At 37.1% G+C, this 24847-nt stretch overlaps 1 protein-coding gene across 1 annotated transcript in view; it reads right to left on the bottom strand.

Moving 5' to 3' along the window:
* The window catches only part of LOC121650923 (receptor tyrosine-protein kinase erbB-4-like), a 310734-nt gene that overhangs the window by 15703 nt on the left and 270184 nt on the right, over positions 1 to 24847 (bottom strand). Inside the window, exons 21-22 of the mRNA XM_042002752.1 lie at positions 3399 to 3554; positions 1620 to 1695 (exon numbers count right to left, since the gene is read on the bottom strand). Coding sequence (XP_041858686.1) covers positions 1620 to 1695; positions 3399 to 3554 — 232 coding nt within the window. The remainder of the gene's footprint in view (positions 1 to 1619; positions 1696 to 3398; positions 3555 to 24847) is intronic.

Genomic DNA, 24847 nt, shown 5'->3' with positions numbered 1-24847 from the left:
GACAGGGCAAGTGAATAAAGGACAGCAAATGATTAAAGGAGTGGAATTAATGGCAGTTTCAAAGTCATCAGCCAATTTGAACTCTCAGCACTCGTAAGCTTTAATCATATTAGTGTTAATCAGTTAATAGATGGCAAGGAGAGCAAATGCATACAATAAAATGGAGCTGTAATGGCTTCAGGTCACTGAGGAGTAGTTGGAACGTGGACTCACTAAACCATACTACTTAAATTAGACACATTATAACAAGGCTTGCATATTTTCTTGAAAGTCATTCTCTAAATGAACATACTCTAATTTGAACTTAAATAAGGCATTACTATTTAAAATAAAACAGACTTTGGATACAAAGATAATGGAGAAGAGTTTGAACCTTTATATCTTCTTGGCATGCTGATAGCTGCAAGAGGAGATAATATTACAGGACTTGTATGAACTTGTGGGTGAATTCATTTCCCACATGATATTCCTTTGAGACTTTGTGAAAAAGAACAGGTACTCTCAAAGTTGGACATTATATGTGTCTGAGTGAACCAGTCTATTGCTGTTTATTATGGGCTAGTTTGAACGAATCAAATCCATAAGGTGAAGCCAGCAGGTGAAATCAGATATTGTTAAAGCCATTATAACTGCTCTTTCCCCCCTATATATTTTCCATTTCTGATAGAACTGATGATCACACTTAAAATCTGCTTGTATGTCAATATACACTGAGTGGCTCAAAAAAAGGTGACATAGTGAGCATCAAAGTCATTATCCAGAAAAAACAAAAAAATATCTAGAAGTATAAGATAGGCTCCACTAATGAACTGCTATATGAATGCCTTAGGCAGTTGAAATCCAGCATGGAGGGAGAGGTAGGGAAACCATCATAGAAGGATAAACCCCTGCATGACATGTACCAGGTACAGATTAAAGAAGAGACTGACATTGAGACACATATCAGTGGCTAGAGAAGACTGGTTTGAAAGACAGCAAAGAGGCACTAATCATGGCCACACAATAACAGGCACTGAATGAAATGGATGGAGGCAAGGTCCAGGTAGGACCGTAGATGAAGGAAAGAGGTCTTTGAGGCAATCCAGCACATAATAGCAGGGTGTAAGATGCAGGCGGGTATGTGGAATGCCACAACCAGGTGTCAGTGTACATAAACATCTGTACTGTGTTTGGGTTGGAAGTCCCATGGTAGAGATGGGAGATATATGATAAAGCAAAGATCCTATGGACCAGATTATTAAACTGGTGATTGCTAACCAACTGGACATTGTGGTGTTTGACAAACTATAGAAAAGGTAGTAAATATAGACAGGCTGATGGTGAATGACAGCAGCAGTGAGAAGAAGCTGGACAAATACCAGTCTGAGGTCTGAGGAAGGACGACTTAAAGATGTGAAGAATGAAGTTGACAGTGGTGATAGCAGCACCACCAGAAGCACATGGAGCTGTGACTTCTAAACTGGGAGAATGGAACCAATAGATACTGCACAGAACAATCAAGCTCCCAGGCTTAAAAAAAATATAATATATTATTATTATTATTATTATTATTATTATTATTTATTTATTTTTATTTATTATTTCTTTCATTTATTTATTTGTAATGACATTACACTTACCATAACTCCAAACGTCACTCTGATGAGTAAACTTCCTGTAATGGATACATTCCAGGGCCATCCATTTGATAGGCATCTGGTTAGTAGAAACAGTGTTTCAGCATTATGTTCAAACAACATTTGCCATTAAAAATAATTGACAACAAAAGTTTTGTTTTTGTAAAATTGAGAATGATTGCAAGAAAGTTCTGCATTCAAATTTTAAACCGTTACTTTTTGAAGTAATGCAAGATTAGGAACCGTTTGGGCAGAACTAAGAATGTCAACCATTTTGGAGAGTTGAGAGGAGAGACTGAAGGGAAACAAGGTTTGATAAAAGAGAACACAAGCACACACAGCCACACACACACACATAATGCAGTTGTACTGCAATAAGGTAAAGCAAAAAGGAGAGCAGTCTGGGATGCAGGCTTAATACAGTGATTAGATTTAAAGGCCAGTTCTATTGATTACAGTGATGGAGGTTGAGAGGAGGGGATGTCAAAGGTTAACGTGCATTTCTTTCACTCAGTAGAGGGGAATGAAATCACAGTGCTCATCACGATTAAAACATTGGGAAGAAGGATAAGAGAGCATGAAAAATGCCTTCTTCCGAAAAGGGGGTTTCAAAACAAAATCCAAGTCAGGCAAGGTATAAACAAAGATTAGAAGTGGTCAGAGACCTGTGTGCAGTGAGCCCAAGGACAAATTTGTTTACTACATTTACAGAGTTTGAGTCTCTGCTCCCCAAAGGTAAATAAAATGGTTCAATAGAGCACAATAGTATTTCACTCCTGTAAAACTGTCTTGTATGATAGGTTTAGTTCCTCCCATGCAATGCTCAGCTATTAGCATTCAAGACAAGGAAGCAGTGGCGGCTTTCAAGGATCCATAGGACAGACCCAAAGCTGTGGCCATGCACTCACATTATAGTACTTATTGTTGATGCTGACAGGAACACAAACAAGGTGATGTTTTCTGTAAAAGTTGCTTTATAAAAATAAGCTTTGATGGATCGAGAGTGCAGGGGGATCAGATCTACAAAAATAGATACTGTCATGTGTTCTCAAGTTCAAAATCTAACAGATGTCTGTTTATCTAGACCAGGGGTAGGCAAGTTTGGTCCTCAAGACCTGCAGGTTTTAGATTTTTCCAGGTTTTAACACATCTGATGCAAGTGAATAAGTCACTGAGCAGAACTATTGCATCCATTTTATTTTGAATTGAAAAGTGTAGAGCAGGAAAAAAAAAAAAAATCTCAAACCTGCAGGACCGCGGCTCTCTAGGACAAAACTTGTCTACCCCCAGTCTTACACAACTGTCTTTTTGTGGCATATTTATATATTTACACATTTTGACCACACTTCCTTTCTCTCGGACAGAAACAGCAAAAGTTGCTGAATTCTTCTACAAAAAAGTTAGATACAGCCAAACTGCACACAAACAAGGCATCCCACGTAATAACCCATATTATTGTAAACAGTATCAAGCTATAGCAACTGATCAATAAATCCAGGTGTCTCTGTGTAAGTGCAAGCTTTACCAGCTTACACTGACAGACACACATCAATTCAGTTCAGTATATCTGTTGCTGGCACTGGGGTGCATCAACAGTGCATGAACTGTGATCCCCCCCATCCAACCTCCACCAGACAGCAGTGTGCTAGAAATGCACATCGGTCCTACATTTGAAACAAACTGTTCAAAAAGAGCTAAACATTATTGTATGTTTGTTTATGGGATAGTGGAATTGGAATAGTGAAATATTGCAAATACAATGTGGAAAAAAATGTGTGATACCTTTCCTCCATCCGCATTGTATTCTTTCTCATTGATATCCAGCAGCCGAGCCAGGCCGAAGTCAGTGATTTTGATGTGGTTTGGAGATTTGACGAGAACATTTCGGGCAGCCAAATCTCTGTGGACCAACCTACGCTCCTCCAGATACATCATACCCTGCAACACACACATACACACACATCATAAGTGTGCTTTGGTTACAGTAATCTGCAATGTAAACACATACAGGTGCTGACTCCCATTGATGTCATCACCTGCCATCATCATCATCATTATCACTGTTAGCAACAAAGTCCATAACAGAATTTTGTTAATCCTTTGAGTAACCGTTTCAGTAATGTTGCTATTTATATGATTATAATTCCCATCAGATAACATTTGGAAGGAAAGCCCCTGGAAATCTTTAGTGCCTTGTGATGCAATATGAGCCTCATCCATAAGTATCAAGACTGAGGAAGATTTTCAATTAAAGCAAGAAGTAGTGAGAAGTGCTGGAGTAAAATATTGCCCTGAAGAAACCTATTAAGAAATTATAAAACTGTGTCAGTGTGATAACTTTTAGTCCTTTAATTAATAATTACTATTAAACTTTTAAAAATGCACTTTTTTTCTTCGATATTCTTACGTGTTACTCATTAACTACCACTGTAATAAAATAAGAGTTTTCTGCAATCTTCCCATGTCTTTCAACTGTCTAAGTACAATTTGTTGAGTTTTGAAAATTTCATATATTTTAAAGTCTGTTGCATGATTTTTAAAATATTACATGGTTTAGCTCCACCACCCTGAGCCAATACATTAAACAAAGAACTACTGGCAACACATACGTCAGTAGAGGTGACTGTGTAGCGCCATTCAGAAAATGCACCTTTAGCAAAAACTGTCAGGGGCAGCTTGTTATGGAATCGTTTACCACCCTCAGTCAGAGAAAGTCCCAGTCCGTCTGAATTCTATAGGACCCCAAAATCGTTTTTTAGGTCCAGTCAGTTGTGTAATCATGTTTAATCTGTAACTGCATAAGCATGGGGATGAAATTTATATTATGTTGCATCAGACTGATAAATATTGCGTACTAGTTGACATTTTCATCAACTTGGAAAATGAATCTTTTTTATTTATTTATTTATTGACGGTTAATCCGGATCGAGGTCTTGAGTTTACCATAAAAAAGTTTGTTGCATTAATTAAACTAGTCTTGGTGCCAAAAACCTAATTTCACAGCAAGAGAGCAAAACTGAAAAACCAGTCACAAGTGAGTAACAAGGGCTTGATGTGTGATCACTAAGGTGAAACTAAATGAAAAAAGAAACACCACAAATTTACATAATATAAACCACCACCACCCCTCCTGCACCATAATGTAGACTTTAAAAGGAGATTTTGGTTCTTTTGTTAAATGTTGAAGCTGGTTTTTGTTATAATACAGTTGCAAAAGGGTAGCAATACCTGGATGCAAATGTTAAAATAGATAGTTTTTAACCAATAATAATACAAAAAAACTGAATCTCTCCCAGAACCATGAAATCAACCAGTATCTACAATACACCCACACTAGCACATGTGTGGATTGAAAAGTGGTCATTTGTATTACCTCAAAATGAGGTACAGCACTATGTCAGTTCAGTTTGCCATAAAATCCACGTAATGTCCTCAAGCTAGGAAAAAAAAATCATTGCTGTATATATTTTTAAAAGCTTTTTAGTTTATACATCTTGTGATGCACATTTAGAGTCTACACTGCCAACTGTAGAACAAGAAATGAAAGGAAGTGGAACAGAAGAGAAAGAAAGATGGGGGCTAAAAAGGAGGAGGGACTGTTTCAAATTGGACAAGCAATAACAGAAGCCACTTTGTTTGGAGTGGCAAGAAGACTGAAAAACAAGGCCTTATTTGAAGCCATAACAAATTGCATTTAGCTGGAATGGGCTAAAATGAAACAAGGAGTGGAGGGGTAGAGAGGAGGAGTGTGGGCATAGGTGGGGTTGAGCTGCAGCACTCTAAGATGTGAAATTAGACTGGTGAGGCTATAATCACACTGCCTCATTTGGCTCCTCCTCAGCCATGAACATGTGGTTTCAGAACACACCTGCACATTTGCATACAAACCGAAATGCACCTGCAGACACACGACACACACAAAGATGCACCTGCCTACTGCAAGTGTATGTTTGCAGGCTAGACTATGATTTGTGGACTGTGGAGGCTTGGGTGGAAAAAAGTGATAGAAACAAGATGATCCCTATTGAGATGCAATACAAACATCTACTTTTTATCAGTACAAATTTATCTCACAAAAATATTCAAATTACCAGTAACTCAGAGTACATTTAACTTCTGTTCACTTTTTTTTTTTTTTCCAAAATATTGTACTATTAAGCTTAACTACTAACTTAATGTAACTATTGACTGTGAGTGATGGATCATATACAACTTGCACACAACAATGAGTGTGGTAATTCTGAGCTGTTAGGCATTTTGTATATTTATATCCCCAAGCATTCATGTTTTTATGATTTACAAATCTAACCCAGTGAGAATTGGTCTGATAATTTGTTGTAGCTGATGTACATTTTGTAAGCACTTCATAGTATACATGTTGTTAGCAGTAGGACTGATGCAAATGAGGATTCTGATCAATATTAAAACACAATGTGATTTTTATGTGATTTTCTCACTCCACACACTATTCACCATGTGTTCAGTCCACCTGTTACAAGCACCGCCTGCCCAAAGTGCTACAGTAAGGGTAACTAAAAAGAATAAAGTGTGAGATAAGAGGTATCCCATGCTGGCCAATAACTACAGCTCCTAAATCATCAAATCCATGTCTGTTTGTAAGTCATAGTATAAGCTGCCAGTTTTCTGACAGATTCTTATTTATACATAAATCGCACCCAGTAATCTCCTCAATTTTCGAGACAATTAAGCAGTGGAGGGAGAATGGATGGCTTGGCAACCCGTGAATTTTAATTTGCCAGCACAATGAGACTGCAAGAGGGAGGTGATGGTGTGTGCAGTGGGAAGTGGCTGCAGACGTGCGTGAGGAACAAACTTTTTTTTTCTTCCCCTTTTTCTACTCAGCTGCTCTCATTTACTACCCTCCCATGTGGACATGATGGGAACAACCCACTACCCAAGGGTTGTAATTGCGGCAAAATTTGGATGCGACAGCCAGACTGACGGCAGCAGTGGAGCCTGTATTATAAGTGAGTCTGCCAACCAGAGAAAATCCATGGGCTTCAGACAGACTCTGCTACAATCGTACCTCCAGACCAATGCTGCTTACCAATCCGTAGGGATCATGACTATCCCCTGAATCCTGCACATAGAGATTTTACATAGGGAAGCAAGTCAAGGGGAACATTCATAGAATAGCTAGAGGCGGAAGTGCCAAGACTTTAAATAAACAACATCATTTCAGAAAATAACATTGTTACCAGTATGCTACAAAAACCCGGAAGTTTTGTTTTGTGCAAACTGCAAACCGAGCTATTGCATTTCCCTGAAAAATTCTGCCTCATTTAATGAACAATCATCTAATGAGTTTGTTAAGAACGTCAGTAACAATTACTGTGTTGAGCTGACTGAAACATATACTGTAGAAATCGACGACAAAAAGGCATTATGAGTGCTCTAAGTATTCTATAGAGAGCTGAATCACCCTTTATACAGTCAGAAGAATTTCTACTTCTACTTCTAAAAAATACTCTGACATTCCATCATGATTATTTATGTTTATTCCACAGAGTTGTGCAAACAAAATCCAAACAGACAGCATTGTATTTGGCTTCAAAAGGCAGCAGATAAAAATCAATGGGAATGAGTTTGAGGAGAAGTGGCAACCACTTTTCACTGATGTGCACCTTATTTTGTTTATTCTTGCAAAACAGATGCACACACAAACTCAGAAACTCAAATAGGAAGCTGACAACAAATAAAACTTTGCACACAGATATGCAATGAAGTAATTTATCTTGAAAAAATGCTACTGATGAGGAAAACATTGTTAATTTAAAAAAAAACAAAAAAAAAAAACATCTAACTGAAACCTCTAGTTGTTTTCTACCTGTGGTAAGCGTATATCTGATAGATAAATCATCTACAGTGATTGTAGCAGCTGTAACAGGGTTTACACAGACACATATATATGTTAGGGCTGTCAAATGATTAAATTTTAATCCGATTAATAACAGCTTACAAATTAATTAATCATGATTAATCGTGTTAATCTTGATTAATCACTATTCGCGACTATGCCTGAAATTTGCACGTATTCACTGGTATAATCTCTCAACCGGGGCAAATACGTGACCATCTGGTAGATCCCTAAAAGAACTTTATTTAACTTACCATCCCATGTGTAATAAAACTTTTAAAAAGGTTTTCTACTCTCATCAGGAAAATACTTTATTTATATGAGAGGAGAAAGAACAAAAATCTTGTCTTACCATTAAAATAATGTCCATATGTTGTTGATAAGCTATTTCCATTTGTGTTTAGATAAACAAATCATCAGGATTGGTATAATGTTTAATCAACAAGATTTTGATTCATCTATAATTAATTTTTTTATTCACCTCTTGTTTAATGTTTTACTTTACTTATTATGTGTACCTTTATTGTGTTTGGTTGATCAAGATTCCATTAAATGTGCATCAATTTAATGTTTTATCAATGACATCATTTAAGACTTTAACATCTTATCACGCCCAAACCAGTTTCTAAACTGGTAATATGAAATCAGGTTTTGAACAGTGCTGAAATTAATAGTCAAGACATCTAATTCATTTTCTTTTACAAAATCTTGAAAAATGCTACTGTTGCATTGTGAGCTATGGTTAATCTTCCTTCAAGAGCAGGACACCAGAACTTGAAATAGTAGATACAATGATTTAATTTACAATTTTTGTTACACTGGATTATAAGCAAGTGTGCATGACTCATCTAAGATGTTTTTTTTTCCTCTGTTATTCTCAGTTCTGTGTTTTGTTTCATTTCACAGGGATGGCAGCATTTTCCAAAGGATACGGGATATTTATTGACTGTTACGTGTTAACAAATTTAAATCATTCTGCTGTTTTATTTTCTAACATCAATACAGCATCAGCTTGATGCAATTCATGTTTAATGTATGCTTTGGATATAAAAAGACCCTGGTAGGCATGGAGGAAGGTGAATCACTGTTTAAGCAATGAGGTGAAATGAATAAGACCAACGTGGAGAAGCAACTGAGAGGAAGGAGGAGAGATGCTAACATAATAATGATGAAAGTGGAAGGCTTTCATTTCATTTTGATCTCCGATGTCAGAATGAATTTAGAAAATGAGATTAACGGGCAGCTTGAATAAAAACAATTTGTCTATGCTCATACTGTGCTTGCAGTGACAAGAAACCTACAGTCTATCCATCCATCTATCCATCTATCCATCTATCCATCTATCTATCTATCTAGTTTATTGTGTTAATATTTTTAATGCAATTATCACATGTGCGGCATGAAAAGCCCCATCCATCTGTCATTTCTCTGTTATGATGGCGGGAAATGGAGAAGAAAGATGAGCCAGCTGGCTATTTGAGAATAAACGCAACATCGTGGAGGCAACAGTGGTGTTTCAACACATTTTTTTCCTGGTGAGAGGGTTCCTCATCAAGCGGCAACCTCCAGCGGTTAAAAGTGAAGCCTATGCAAAAAATTGCAGTTCACCCCTCATCCGCTAGGAGCTGGCACCAAAACAGAGTCAATCCCCATAGACTGCCATGTTAAAAAGACCAACTTCACAGCAGAAATAAACATGAATGACAACATGTGTGACGCTGCCAAGATGGTGATGGTGGGACCCAATGATCTTCAATTCAGCTCTTTAGAAACCTAGGGGTGACGTCACGGAGGCTTCGTCCATCTTTTATATACAGTCTGTGGTCCACACCCACACTTTTCCCGTATTTTTATTTTTTTTTTTTAAACTTATCTTGCTTTTCACACCAACGTGCCTGCTCTAGCAGCTCTCTGGTAGTCTCACTGTTTGTACAGCAGCTGCTTCCTCACTCTCATGTTGTTCTGTTGATCTAGAATACTGTAGAGATGATTTAAAACAAGCATAGAAGTACATTCCATGCTGCATTTACTGACCACTGGACATCTAATGTTTACCCAAGGGAAGGTCATTTAATACTAAATATGTGTAGCAAATGGGAAAATTTCAGGCATAGCTGTAAATGGTCATTAATCATGACTAATTTGAAAGCTGTGATTAATCATGATTAAGTCATTTTAAAGCTTTTTTTTTAGCTTTAAAGCCCCAGATTAACTCATAACGCAAATAGAAGGTAATGTGTCAAATTTTAATGTCTCTTAACATTTCTTTTTCTGACCTTAGAAATCGAATTTTGTAAAAAGTGCTTTGGCCTGCACCAGTTCCATACTTTTAATGTACCTCAAAGTGAAGTGTTTTTGTTTTATTTTATTTTTATTTTTTCATTGCTTACTCTGTTAGTAAACATTATGTGCTTATAAACAGAAAGTAGAACATTTGGCTTGCAATTCAGCTTGTGTTGTGTGTAGAATTATTACACATACTCAAATGCATTAGTACACCCAGACAATTCTCAGTTGTACATTAAGTATTCACGGATGCCTCAGAGCAACACGCTGGCCTGAATTTTTTTGTAGAATTAAGTTTCTCATCTCTGTTGGTGCGCTCTCAGCCTCAGCATTAATAAAAGGGGTGAGAGAAGCCATTCAAATGCCAGCTGGGGTCAAGTCACAAGCTTTACTCTCTAAGTGACCTATAATATCTATTTTCTGACCTGTGCTCTGACAGAGGCTGAGCTAGAATGCTGCAATATTAAATGATAAAAGATGGGTTCATATCTAACTCAAGTCTCACAATTTTCATCAACTTTAAACTAAGCCAATTTTAAATTACCTTGAAATAACATCCAATATCAAAGTATGTCAAATTAGTCATTTGATTTATGAGCCTGTGTGGGATTTATCATTATAAACTTGCTGTTTAAAAGCAAAATACTTTTAATAGATAAGCAGACTTTTAAAAATAACAAAAAATACACACACACACACACACACACACATATATATAAATATAAATATATAATATATATATATATATATATATATATTATAGATATAAATTTCTGCAACATATTCTGACAAAAGATTATGTAAATCTAAAAATGAACAAATATTAAGTATTCTGACACTCATTCAGGGTCTTTTCTTTTATGGCAAATTGATTATTCCTTACGGTTTTTTCATCACGTCCTCTTTCCAACGATGCCAAATTAATTCTAACCTCAATTTTTTGCATCTCTGTGTTCATAGTCCTCGTATCCAAAACTCAATGTAATGCCGTCCCTCTGCCTTTCAAGATATTTTACCTGCAACCCTCCTCCTCCCATCTGCTCCTCATCTTTGTTTTCCAAGAATTTCAACTGGATAAAGGGCTTTTAAGAGAAATTAATTTTTAATCATGATTAAACACACTACTTTGTAGTTATTTATAGTTAAATGAAAATGTATTTATTCATGAAAAAATATTATTACTAGCTGAGAGTTTTGGAAGTTTGCATCATAGTATATGATAAAGTTTTTTTTTTATAGAATGCAAAGAAATAAAACAAACTCATGCCAAACTCAAATCTTTGTAACCATGCAGGCTGAGCCCATGAACCCTGCATGCACCTGGATCAGTTTTCATTCATAGAAACAATCTTTCAGTCTAAGATGACAAGGAGCAGAGAGACAACATGGTGCTTCCTTTAATGCGAGACTTTAAAAAAAAAAAACACAATTATCCACACCTCAATAATGTACTGTAGACCGATTAAATACCCATAAACTGACAATTCAGAAAAACTTACCCAAAGGATGTTTGGACAGGACTGTGTGCACATCTGCACAGACCCAAACGGTTTGCACATATAACAAAATCATGAACCTAACCTTTGCAGAATACACTCAAAGCCTGCTTTAGTCACCACTTCACTTCCAGTAGGAGAACCCTCAACACACAAGCTGAAGCACATAACTTTAACAGGTTAAATTCAGACTTGAAACAATCTAGTTTCTCTAATTGAAACAATATTAATATGTCAATAGGCAATGTCTAAAGAACAGTAAGCACAGATTATTTTGTGATCTTAGATGGATAAGTAATTAAATGTGGGAGATGAACATGAGGTTCTGAGGGGAAAAATGGAGAAAAATGGAGAGTAGTTGTTGCTGTCAAGCAGTCATCACCAATTAAGATTCAACTTCTCTGCTTTAAATGCCTCTGTTGCAGCTGAGCATGGAATGACCTTAGTTGGGCAAACCAATTTATTTTAAGTTAACAATTCAGCTCTCATTGAATTCATATTTGCTTCCTCTAAGCACGTTCGGCTCACGGATGCTCTGAGATGGTTCAGAATTAGACTGAACTATTATGTTTTTTAAAATAAAATTCCACTGATGTGTTCATCACACTGTGGGAGGAGAAATGTCAGGTTACATGCCCAAAGTTGTGTAAAATGAATACAAAATTAAAAGAATTGGCACACAGTCACTTAAAAAAGAAAAAAAAAAGTACTCCTCAATGGTTCATAGGAAGTCTCTCATTGCTCTTTTCCCCTCTAAGTCTTGTATTGACACTACTTAATAGAAACTTTGCTAATTTTTCTTACCTATGCAAGATTTGCTATTAAGCAACATAAACAAGAAATAACACTGAGGAAAGCACCTAGTATTTTCTTGAGTAAATGGCAAGATCTGAGCTAACCTTTTTTTAAAGATTTTTACACTGCTGGTTCTTTTGAATGAATATATAAAGGGTATATTTTGACCTGACCATCCAGAAAGGGAGGGGCAGAGAGAAATGCTTAGCCAGTCAAAGAATAAAGACAAAGGCTGCAGCCATGCAAATAAAGCACACTGCAATTCAGCTTTACATGTGAACTTTATATAAAGTAAAGCTTAGAATTCTATAAAATTATAGACAAGTGACCCTACTTTGAAGATTATTGGTAAATTTCTCGTATCTGAATTTTATCCCTTAAATTAACTTTTAGTGTTGATAGAAAGCAACAAAGATACTATGTCTATCTTTCTGGACAAAGAGATTCCCCACAATAAGTTGTGTGGATATTTGTACGTTTTCAGCTATGGTCACTCAATTATTATAACCAATTTGCAAGTCTTGACATCGGTACACCATTGTATTTAAGACAAAGTTATTGTAGGGTGAGACAACAGCTGGAGAAGGATGTGGTATTCAAATAAGCAAAATCACACATTATATGTGACTGGGGATGTAAATATATGAAAAAACAAACAAAAAAAAACTCTTGTTAGGTCAGCACTTGCATGGAAAGATTGCTTGGCTTGCTGTGACTGAACTACTAAAATAAATATGAAATAGCTAACAGTAATTTGTTATGTTTTTCTTCTACACATCAATTTATCTATAATTTTACAGAATGAAAGCATGCAGCTGAGTCTGATATATACACGATACGCAACCTTGGAAGGAGTCAGAGTGGCAGAATGATGACACCATATCATCAGCACCTCTGATGGTGCCTCAAGGGTTTTAGAAAACTACATGCTATGCAGAAAAACACACTTATGACCAAACTTCAAAAGAACAAACATTCATTCACACAAGTTATAGCACATGGCAAATGAGGATGGAAAAAAAGGATACATGTAAAGAATAAACCAGTCCATTTCCATCCCATTTAACCTAATCATCTGATAAGTCTAAAATATAAGTTTAAGATGGATTGGAAAGGGTTTGTTTCAGCAATTAGCTGTTCATATTGCTTAATCCATCTCCGTAGGGACATCATTTACCAAACTCTAAGCAGAGTCATTACATTTAAAATCCTTAAGGGAGTTTTTACTGCATATCAAAAAAAGAATAGTGAATCTAGAGGAGCAAAACATTCAAGTTAGACCCAATATATGGGATTATACAGATATGAGATATAACTGCCAAAGTGTTTACATAAAGGTAAATTTACCCTGAAATATATTTAAAGCTTATATATCTTTTTCTTTAACTTTAATTTATTTACTACATCTTTAGGGGTTATGGGCCTTACTCAAGGTCCCACAGTGGTTCACCTCTGTTGGCACACCAGGGACTTGAACCTTCCAGACCCAAGCCCACCTCTGTAGCCATAGGCTGCCACTCTGTCATACATTTTAGATGTTAAGGGAAAAAGGATTAGATAAATAATCTTTTTTTTTTTGTTGTCTGTTTGTTTCTAACACATGCAAGGTGTTCAAAAAAAGTATAATATATGAATTTAAGTCATGTCAGCTGTGTCTGTTTGTTATAAAGTATTGATATCAGTGCAGAGTACGGCACACTGACATAGGAGTGCAAGGACTATCAATACCTGCAGCAAAAAAAGGATTTGAGTATGTTAATGTTACACTTAATTCTGTTTGAGGTTTAGATGCTTGTGCTGTGCTTGTGCTGTGATGAGGAGACAAGAACAAAATGGAAGAGCAGAAAAAGTGACACAACAGAAGAGCCAACAACAAAGAAGAGGTGTTACTCAGTGTGAGTGTGCATGTGTAACTCAAACTGCACCGTCCAGTCTTTCTTTCTGTCGGTTTAGTACCACAGAGTCACTTCTGCTGCACTGCCAGCATGATGGTACGCCAGGTCCCTACAGGCATCACTGGGATCAGGTGGCAGATTCATAACATACGCCAACAACATGACCTTGTCCTGGATGAGCCCGCTTGAGCCCAGTGATAGGGGCAACAGGGGCCAATGGGGTGAGTGAGAGTGGAAAAAGAATGAGACACCAGATGGATGTGTTAATTTATTTGGCATGGTGTAATCTGTGTCTATTCCTCTCCATCCTTCTGTTTGTCGATGATTGCACACAGAAAGAAATTTCATTCTCAAAGCCTCATAAGAAGTATATGACTGCTCAGTTTCTATCAGCAGCCAAAAAGCTACAGTCAGATGTGGTTTATGGATTTCAAAAAAGGAGAAAGAATAGAAAAACCTAATTCGTGTCCTTTAAATGACTATTATTTATAAAAACAGTACACGTTAAAAGCATGTTAAAGGGAGGCTGAGAGAACAAAATAAAGCAAGATTATTATCAAATATCTGGCAAGCACGACTACAATGTATGTTGAATAATGTAATAGTGTCCATGTTTGAGTCAAAGACAATCAATTGTCAAAGGAGCATCGTGTTAATGTATTACTCTCTGTGCTTTACATATAATTTGCTTAAATGTGTGTCAGTGTGTTTCTTTATAACCTTATATCCATGGTATTATGATGACACGTAAACATGTTCATTGACTTCTAAAAATATAGAATTTCAGGAAAGATTTCACGTTCTGAAAGCAGCAATAGAATGCATTATTCCTCTTAATCCTTAATGACGCTGGTACAGATCGTGGGCCTGGCACACAGCAGAAAACGTCGCTTGTGAGTCAGTTTCTGACTAAAGTTGAAGACGGTGAAGAGACAGCTATTTAGAGCATATGTTTATTCTAATCTCCTAACCAGATCAGAGATGGGACAGTCTCCATAGAGACTGAGCCACCCATCTGCTTGTGTTTGAGTGTAGGCAGCTTACTGTGTTTGCGTTTTCTAGTGAGGGAGTGCATAGTGATGGCCTCAGGTTGTTTGGGGCGGGTGTGTTGAAACACATCATTGAGACACCTCTTGTGTAAACTTCAGCTGTGCTTGATATGAACCGCAATGCTGCCCGTGAGCAGGCATTCATATTCATATTCATATTCTGCGCAGATATTACAGGGCAGTTTTTAGATTTCCTTAAAATGAGACCTGGACAAAATGGTAGATAAAATGCAAATGTCCAGTGGTCACTGAGAGGTTACACACCTCTTACACTGATACTAAGCTGGATGAAAGGGAATGCTTTTGTGTCAGTGTACAGTGTGCATGATTGTTATCAAGATTAAGTAACTTTAAAAAAGAAAAAGACACACACACACACAAATCTGACTTAGTAACAGATTGCTATAAAACTGAGATCCCAGAATCCAGAATGTGTTAGTTTGAATCTTTATCCCAATCTGTCAGTATTCTTGTTTGAACAGAGAGTGCTTATTGAGATGAAGGATAAAATATTTTTACACAAAACAGAGCTAATTCCCATGGTGTGAAAATAGTTTATTTCTACAAGGCATCTTCTTTTTTTGTTTCTTTTTTTTTTTTTAATATATTCTAAGCACAGAGCACGCTTTGGCCTAATTAAGTTTCCATGTCAATAGTTCAGTAGAGGTGTAAAATTTAATGGCAAAAAATTTAGAAATATACTTTTTCCATACTAATAAAAAGAAAATACAGGGGTTTTTATTTAATTTTATTTATGAGTTTCATCTTTTCTTTAAATCTGGTTCAGTTTAAGAACTGAATCATTCTGAATGCCTTTCCACTTTATTTTTCCCTAAGCTGGCCAGATCTGGTGAAAACTGGTCAAGTTTTATATGAGCTTTAGCTGAAAGGAAAGGGGATGAAATGAGGTCTGCTCCCTCCTACTAGTCAATAAATTGAATAACTGACACTTAAGCTGTTATACCAGCTTTTTTTGGCTCTGGAGTAATGAACTGTAATAGAGAAATGAAAATAATGATGATAGTCATAATTAGCTGGATAATGACAGGGCAATCACAGGGTACCGTAACAGGTGACATTAACTGTGATCAATGATGGATCTGTTGCACGGCTGGCAGCTTGATAATCGAGCAGGAAATCCCTGGAATAGGATGATGCAGAAAGTGTGTATCCAAGTGTATTTGCTGCATATTAAAAATCTAATAACGGTTGGTTTTTTTTTCATCGGTGATTCAGCAGCTTATGTGTTGGACGTGGAAATTAAAATCTGAAAAAAAGGCCTTTACATACATACATACATACATACATACATGTAGATATGTACTTATATTAGGGGTGGAACTTTAACGCATTAATTACAATTAGTTAATTCCAAAAAAAAAAAAAAAGAAAAGAAAAAAAAAATGCATTTAATCACAATTTGTATTCCAAACAATGCAGAACGTTTGTCAGTGCAAGATTTCCTGGTACACAGATGACAGTAATGCACACATCAGAGCTCGACTAAAGCAGCATTGCCAACTTAGGGACTTTGGCGCTATTTTTAGCAAGTTTCAGACCCTTCCAGCTTTTCAAAAATCTAGGGACTTTTTCTGGTGTTATTTGGGACTTTTGGAAACTGAAGTGAAAGCAGGTATAATTTACTCTTCTCATTCAGCAGCTGGTTCTGCCGCAGGCCCATCCCCTTTCCAAAAGCATTCACAAGAGCCTCGGTCCTCACGCAGCAGCAGCCCCAGCTCCAGCTCCCAGCTGCAGTCAGAGCAGGAGATGATTACCTTTGCTCCATGACCAGACTAAAAATGAGTGTCATTTGTGATGTGTGCATTATGCACTTACTTAAAACTATCAGCAAAGTTCTTTTTGCACTTAAACACGAAAATGGCCTGTGTGTGTGTGTGTTTGATTTGTCTTAGAGAGTTTGACTACTAGAAAATATTGCTGGTTATAGGGAGGTTTTAAACCATAAACTAGGTATGTTTACGTTTCTTATTTGCACTAAAAGCCAGGATGTAATATTACTGTGATTTAAATAAAGATGTATTGGCACTTTGTGTTAATAGTACATCCGATATAAGTGTAAGAGTAGAGGGGAATGCGCGGCCCACTGGCCCAACTTCCAAACAACTTGGCCCATGGGAAAATGTAGTTGAATTGTCCTTTTCTCCACCTTCTGTCTCCCAGACAGTGCTTACTTATTCTGAGTCTGGTTGTCTTCTCTATTTCCATTAAATAATACATACTGTATCTTCTCAGCCCAACAGGTGCATGTCTTGGTGCATCTAAACCTCTCTGCAAGTGTGCACTCTTGTGTCTCTGTACACAGGGATTTTTCAATATGTGTGTGGGTAGCTGTGTGGGTTTGCCTGGTAAGCCTTGAAAAGACTGATGACTGGAAACTGTTATTAATGTTGTACTTTTTTTTTCTTCTGAGCTTTGGAACATGTCTTGACATTCTTTCTCTGGGTTTGTGTGAGCAAAATAATAATTGTGTGAGGCCTTTACAGTCAGCCCAAGTTTGCCAAAGGGAAACGTGCCTACATTGCAGGAACAAGTTCTCACCAAAGCCACATTGTGTCAGAAGAAACCCGTGTGAGCCATGATAACAGCTTCTATATTGCCAAAACTTGCATCTCGATTGATGGAAATGTGTGAGACAGATTCTCTATAGTTTAGTTTCATTTGCTTCATTTCTCAGATGACAGGTATTGATGATACCAAATCTCATAAGGCATCTTGATGGTTTAAAAAAGCTTTTAAAATATTTTTAAATGCAAGTGTTTAGAAAACTAAAGAGAAAGTCCATAAACATTGGTAGCAGAATTCATTAAGGACAAGGGAAATGAAAGTACATTGAATATGGTGATAAAATAATTCACATCAGACTCAAAAACATATTAAAATTAAATTGAAACTGTATGCTGAAATGAACAGGATTGTATTATCAAAATCAACATGTAGACTCCAACAATCCTCACTGAAGTGCAACACAGAAATAAACAAATAAATCTACAGGACCCATCACATACCCAAAAATATCAAGTTACTGTCACTAAAATGACATGAATTCACCAGTGTCCAGTACAGTTTCACCACCTACCTATCCTTCCATCCATGCATCCATATTACAGTCTGTCCATCTTTCAAACTAGGCTCCAGGTATTCATCTTAAAGATAGTATGCATCCCAACATTAACACATACTTTTCCAACAACAAACAGAGCAAAACTTTGAGCAAACCATGGCTTGACAAAAAACGATTAACCATCGAATCCCCAAGTGCTGTGTTGTGGAGATACTGGTTGTCATTGTTTTTCCCCCTCTTTTCTGTGTGATTTATACATTTTTTTCTACATTTATCCATGTTCCCCTGTTGCTTTTCATTCTGCTTCCCAGTCCTCTCAATTTGTTTTTCATTTTTAATTAGTTGGCATTCTTCCGCTCTCTTTATCATCTTGTCCTGTATCTATACTCTTTCATTTTAGCACACTATTGCCACACTCTGTGTCTATGTAAAATTTATGTATCTTTTAGTTTAGTTGTAGCCAGTGATATGGCTCAAACACTCTGACAGCATTAACAGCATTGTTGTAAGCGCCATTAAAACCTGCACTACTACTGCAGCAGATTGTGATCATTTAATGATTATTACAGGGAATAAATATTTACTTTCTTGTGTGAATCATCTTGGTCCTTAATAAAGACATAATGACATAAAAAAGACAAAAAGAGCTTTGAGATTTTTTCCCTTTTATCTTTTTCTTTTTATCATCGAGGTTCAAACATTTCAGAGACCCAATAAATTTTCTGAACCGACATTTCTTTTAAAGCATGCTTACCATGTCATTGGTTTTACAATTTTGAGTAATGTATGGGGGGTAAAAATTAGTTCTAGTGAATAAGAAATACCCGTAGGAATAATTACAGGTTTAAGAGCATTCAATTACAAAAACATGATTAACTAAAACTCTCTTAATCAGTATGACACACTAAACTGACTTTTATGAAAAGAGGATCAGACTTATTAAAGGGTAATTACCAAATATTTTGGAAAACTGTATTTTTCAAAATTAAAACCCTATTTTAAAACATTGAAAGGAAAATGCATTAATGTCTTGTATTTATGCTTTGTTGCTGAAAGATGGTCAACAAGCTTTTAATATTCAGAAAACAGAAATAAAACACATTTTTGTTGAGATTACTGTATGCCATGCATCACGGTTAGGTTTTATTGCCAAGTATTGCTTTCATTATTCTGGCAGGTGTTTTGCAACCTCAGAGATGGGATGCCACAGAGGCTAGAACATGTCGCTGGTAAATTGGTCTGTAAGTCAACCAGAGATTAACACACACACACACACAAAACCCTGACATTCATTCATCTTCCCCACAAAGAATAAACATGTGCATGTACATGTACAAATAAGGCCCTCCAAACAACAATATCACCCTGGTAAAAGCAAGCAGCTGACCATCCTCACAACACACACATTGCATGTTAACAGCATATTCACACACATGCAGTACAAATACAACTGCATATTTTATGTCCAGTGAATGAAACTCATTCCTATGTAAATAAGCAGCATCTTCTGATAATAACAACACCGGATATTTAATTACATTTGTGTCACGGTGATGACGCATGAAGGCAATAACATTTTACAACCACATGTAGGAAATCTGAAGCCAAAGACTTAATTTAGTGCCTTTTAACTCATTTAGTAAGAACAGAAAGTGAAAACAAAGGTGTCAGAAGATGATTGTGTCTGCCAAACAAGCTTGGTGGTCCAGTCACTGGTTCTCAGTCTGTATATCACAGCATCCTGGGGCAACTCATGAAACTCAACACTGCCATTGATGCATTCCTAATATGTGTATACATAAAACTGAAAATAATAAAAAAAATAAAACCATATCTAACAATAAGCTAAGTTACTAAGAAGTTACACATGAATGTGTGTATAAATGGTAGAAAGAAGCTTGGAGTGTAAAAGACACTTTAAATGATCAATGAGATCAGAAAAGTGCAGTCCATTTCCACCAATGGCAGGGACTGGATTAGCTTTAAAAGACACAACATAAGCCTACTTTCATTTCTTTATTTAATTTACAAAATTTAAATAATGATTTATGAGTAAACATAATAGAAAGAACAAATCTTTTAACTTTTTCTCAGTGATAAAAATGTAGGGAAGCAAAATGCTGCTAATTTTCAGAGAATAGTAATTTCTCATCTGTGGAGCTGTTCCCCATCACTGTTATTGACTCAGCCGGTTCAGAGCAACGAGGCAAGTGCATTAACTGTTGCGCTTGTCTAATTGAAACAGTGTTTTTCCTTTGTTCCCAAATTTCCTGAATCACCAAAGTAAAACACACTAACAGCATAAAAACCAATCAGATGGTTCTATCACACCCAAGGACATTCAGCAGAAAAGAGGCAGCACACAATCTCCTGCATATTATGATTTTACACAACTCAAAATAGAAAACTGAGCAGCTTTTATCTGTTGGACTGATATTGACTAAAGTTAGTCAAGGGAAAAGAGAAATATTTTGAGACAGTGAAAAAGTTACAAAACAGCAAGTAAGCTGACGTTTGGAATGGCAGGCTGCTGCAGGCATGTATCAGCCCGAACTAATCTATTGCTCAACTGCAATGCATGAGGGTTTGCCAGATGCTTCCACAGCCATCTGTAACTACAAAAGATTGCCAATATTTGAAACATTTCAATGGAGCCTTGTTCTTTATCTTAATCATTACAATAATAGACAAGATAATCAAAAATGACAAAGTAGAAAATGGTTAAATTATTTTAACCTTTATTTATTTATTCAGTATCTTGGCTGGATCCCATGCATTTTCAATTGCAGGCTGTCAAGAGAGTGAGCATCTACAGTACTTCCTTTAAGCTACAAAATGATAGAAATTAATAAAAAAAAAATACACTATATCCATTGATGTTTCTTTTGGAAGCAAATTTAAGGGTTTTTAATGAAAACTGAGGGGAGAAAAACAGGGCAAAAGCTTGACATGAAACTCCATGTAAGATACAGATCTAACAGGTTATTTGTGTTTGAGTCATTGGTAGTTAAACAATGACACAGCAAAAAAGAGAAAGACAAGTGTGAAGTGTTCTTGTTTGTTTACTTGACGGCATCACTAAGTGTGTGTGTTGAATCATATTTTGAGATGCTTGTTTTATTATTGTTTGTTTCATGTTTGGATGTCTACATGGTTTCATTTACCTGTGTAAGTGTATGAGAATCTTTGCAGATGTAGGTGTGTGTGTGTGTTTGTGAGTGTGTGTGGCAGTCACTCATTAGTGTCGACCTGTCTCCCTGAGCTGCCAGTCTCATCCATTGTGTGGGCTGCCTGCAGTCATCCATTTCCCCCCATCACCCTACCTGGCCATATCCATCCCTGCTCAGCTAGACACTGTTAAAACTGTGTCACTGCTGTGTGTGTGTGTGTGTATATGTGTGTGTGTGTGTGTGTGTGTGTGTGTGTGTGAGTGTGTGTGTGTGAGAGAGAGAGAGAGAGAGATGCCAAGAGAGAAAGAGAGAAGAAGCAGGAGAGTGAGTGATTGAGTAAGAGACAGAGGAAGAAAGGGAAAGGAAGAGGGAGTGTATTCCTCTTGGCTTGTTTGGGTGTTCTTTTGATTGACAGAATGGTAAACCACGAGTCATTGTAGGCTGAATGCTCGTTCTTTATCCGTCTGTCCTGATCGACTATTTATCTGTCTGCAGCCTTAGGGTTTGTGACTTTACATTTAGAGTTCATTCCAGATGACCAAGTTACTCTATGTGGGCCATTTATGTGTTTTCTTAATAAAAGTAATCGCTTTCAGGTGGAAAAATAAATAAATAAAAAAATAAGAAATGCTTTTACTACTAAGACCATCACATTGTTCTGATTATATCCCATCTGTTCATTTTCCACTTCTTGTCTGCTTCGGGTCATGATGCCAGCAGACTGCACATAGTAAACCAGATGTACTCTTCCCTTCTGTCTAGCCAAATTCTCCATCTCTACCTGGAGAAATCCCAGGGCGTCCTCAGGTCAGATGGGATATCCAGTCATCACAACATTTTCTGCTCTTGCCTTTTATTCCCCGTTGGATGTTTTAAGAAATGCCTGAAGGGGAGGGCTCTCTGAAAGCATTCTAGTTAGATGCCAGAAAACACCTTTTACCATTAACAAGCAGCAGCTCTACTTCACCTTTTGGCTGGTTGGTTAAGCATATCTTATTCTTACTATCCCTACCCAAAGGTTAAGACTACTACCATAGAGCTGGAAAGCAATTTGACTGGATAATCAAGAGCTTCTACTTCAGAATGTTTTTTTTTTTTTTTTTACCACAACAGTCCAGAATGCATCCAAACCCCTGTGGATGCTGTTGTACAAGTTCACCTGATGATCTTAAAATTTGCCATATATTTCACATGTGGAAATGACTTTTTCTCAACCGGTTAGGAGCAATGTAGCCTATTCTTGAAAGGGTGCCATGGCCATGAATAACAACTGTGTTTTAAATAATAGAAAATGCCCTTTTAAATAATAGAAGTCAGCCATGAAGAGCAAAAGACTGCACATTTTCATTACAACACAGCCAGAATATCCTAATCACTCCCTACTGAGATAACAGAAGACTATACATGGTTCTAGGCTGAAACATGTGTTTGGCATTTTTGTTAGAGGTGCTTCCCCCCAGTCAAAGGATATGAAGACTTCAGTGTCCATTCCAAATAAGTAATGTCCTGTGACACTCAGCACATTTTAATATTATACGTCTTTATAATGCAAACTTCAGAGTTTAGATTGCAGTGTCTCTGGGGTTTTGCACTCAGCCCCTTTTCTGTTCACTCCTTACACTCCTGACTGTAACAACAGATTCCAGAGTCATCAACTGAGCTACAGAGACAAAACTTCATATCTAGAGAAAATCCAGAGTTTTGCAGTGTGGTCCATTCAGACTAACCTTTTTTTTTTGTTTGTTTTACCAAGTTAACAACACAAAGCCGCAAGAATGAAAATGACTCAATCCTGCTTACATCAGTATCAGTGGAGCTGCAGTGGAACAGATTAAAAGTGTGTTATTATCATCACACATCTTCACACTTGTTAAACAAACTCAGAAAATACTGCACTTCCTAAAGAATCTTGAATTGACTAAACCTCCATGCATAATTTTTGTAAATTTTTAGAGGAGCAGCAAATGCCATCCGAACTGGAATCATCAAAAATTACCATGCTCTGAATTGCATAGGACCTCAGACAAGAAGCTTAGTTTTTATTCTTAAATGTAACCAAGTAGTTCCATTGCCAAGTGAAAAAAAGAAATTGAAACTTAAAGAGTGATCTCAAGTTTCTTGTTTTGTAGCCTGTGACACCTCCACCTGGTATCCCTCACCCTCCCCTTCACAAGCTTGTTACATACTATACTTTGTGAGAAGTGAGAACTTTCTTCCTGTTCTTCAGGCGGCAAGAACAAATTTTGTTTTGGGCCTGCTATTTATTCTCTGTGAGAAGCTTTGTTTGCAATGGGGCAGGGATGGCTGCAGGGGGTGTCCTTGTTTTTATGTGTAATGAACAATTGACCCAGTTATTATATGCTTAATGAGGAACTTCATCTGTGGCAGGGCATGGTTGAGCACATGGTGGTGTCCGTGTCACATACATTTTTATGCTTTTAAACCACCTCAATCAGCTTTTCTTTAAAGCTATCCATTATACCTCTAATCAGTGGAAATGCGGAAGTGACAGCTTTTTTTATGCTTTTCCACGTTAACCACGCCCACCTCAAATGTCTGACCAATAACATGATACTTCTTGGAGCCCCGTGAGAAGAAAGTTCTGCTCAACTAATATATCAAGAACAAGCTGCAAGAATCCCAAACCAGGACCATAAAAACTAAATGATGTAATTTTGTTCTTGTGGTTTGAGAATAAGAACAAAGTTTTCACTTCTTGCAGAGTATGTTTACAGGTTTAGATGTAACGACATCTCAGGTGATCACAACTCTCAACAACAGTCATGAACTCTAAAACATCAGTAGTTTTGCAGGCGACTGAAGTGAAACCTCCCACTATCCCCATCAGAACTATCTCCTCATTTCCACCGGGAGCGTGTCCAACGCGTTACGGCTGCGCCGTGGCTTCCACTGTTTTAGTCAATGGTTTGGTCCACACCGTGTGGGCCACGACGCATGTCAGAAGTGTCCCAGATGTGGCTCTCTGCTAAACTTACATGCCAAGTCTACTTTTGAAACAGTAAGCACCCACAACGCACCAAACTCATGCAGTTCAGATAGGGGCAGACAAGAAATCAGACATGGGAGCAGTGTAAAAATTTCTGGTATATTTTTGAAAAAAAAAAAAGTCCCCGTTCAGATTTGCGCTGCTGAACCATGTAAACATTATACCATTAATCGATGAGTGTGTCTCAGTGTTGTTTTTTTTTTTTTTTCCTCATGGATGACGAGATGTTGTTCCTGGAAGTGAAGAATCACAAGATTCTCCAGTTCTCCTGTGATTTTGTGATCCCTCGGATCCAGCTAGGTGGACTGCAGTCGCGGGCGCTTTGTACCTAAAACGCTTCTGCTGTGGATTGACCTGTCACAGAGGTTGGAACAAAACCGCGGCGCAGCCGGATCACGGTGCACACGCAGCTCTTCTGGATGAGAGTGAAACATCTTCAATAAACTAAACCCAGTTCAGTAGACTTGACTCAACCCACATTGGATACGGTAATCTAAGTAAATCAGAACTTTCACAAACAGTTTTGTGAGAAAGCCATGGACCCCCTGCCCCACCCTGTGCTGAAACCATGCT

Source organism: Melanotaenia boesemani, chromosome 12, assembly GCF_017639745.1.
Source record: "Melanotaenia boesemani isolate fMelBoe1 chromosome 12, fMelBoe1.pri, whole genome shotgun sequence".
Taxonomy (NCBI): domain Eukaryota; kingdom Metazoa; phylum Chordata; class Actinopteri; order Atheriniformes; family Melanotaeniidae; genus Melanotaenia; species Melanotaenia boesemani.
This window is presented reverse-complemented; position numbering and strand designations above follow the sequence as displayed.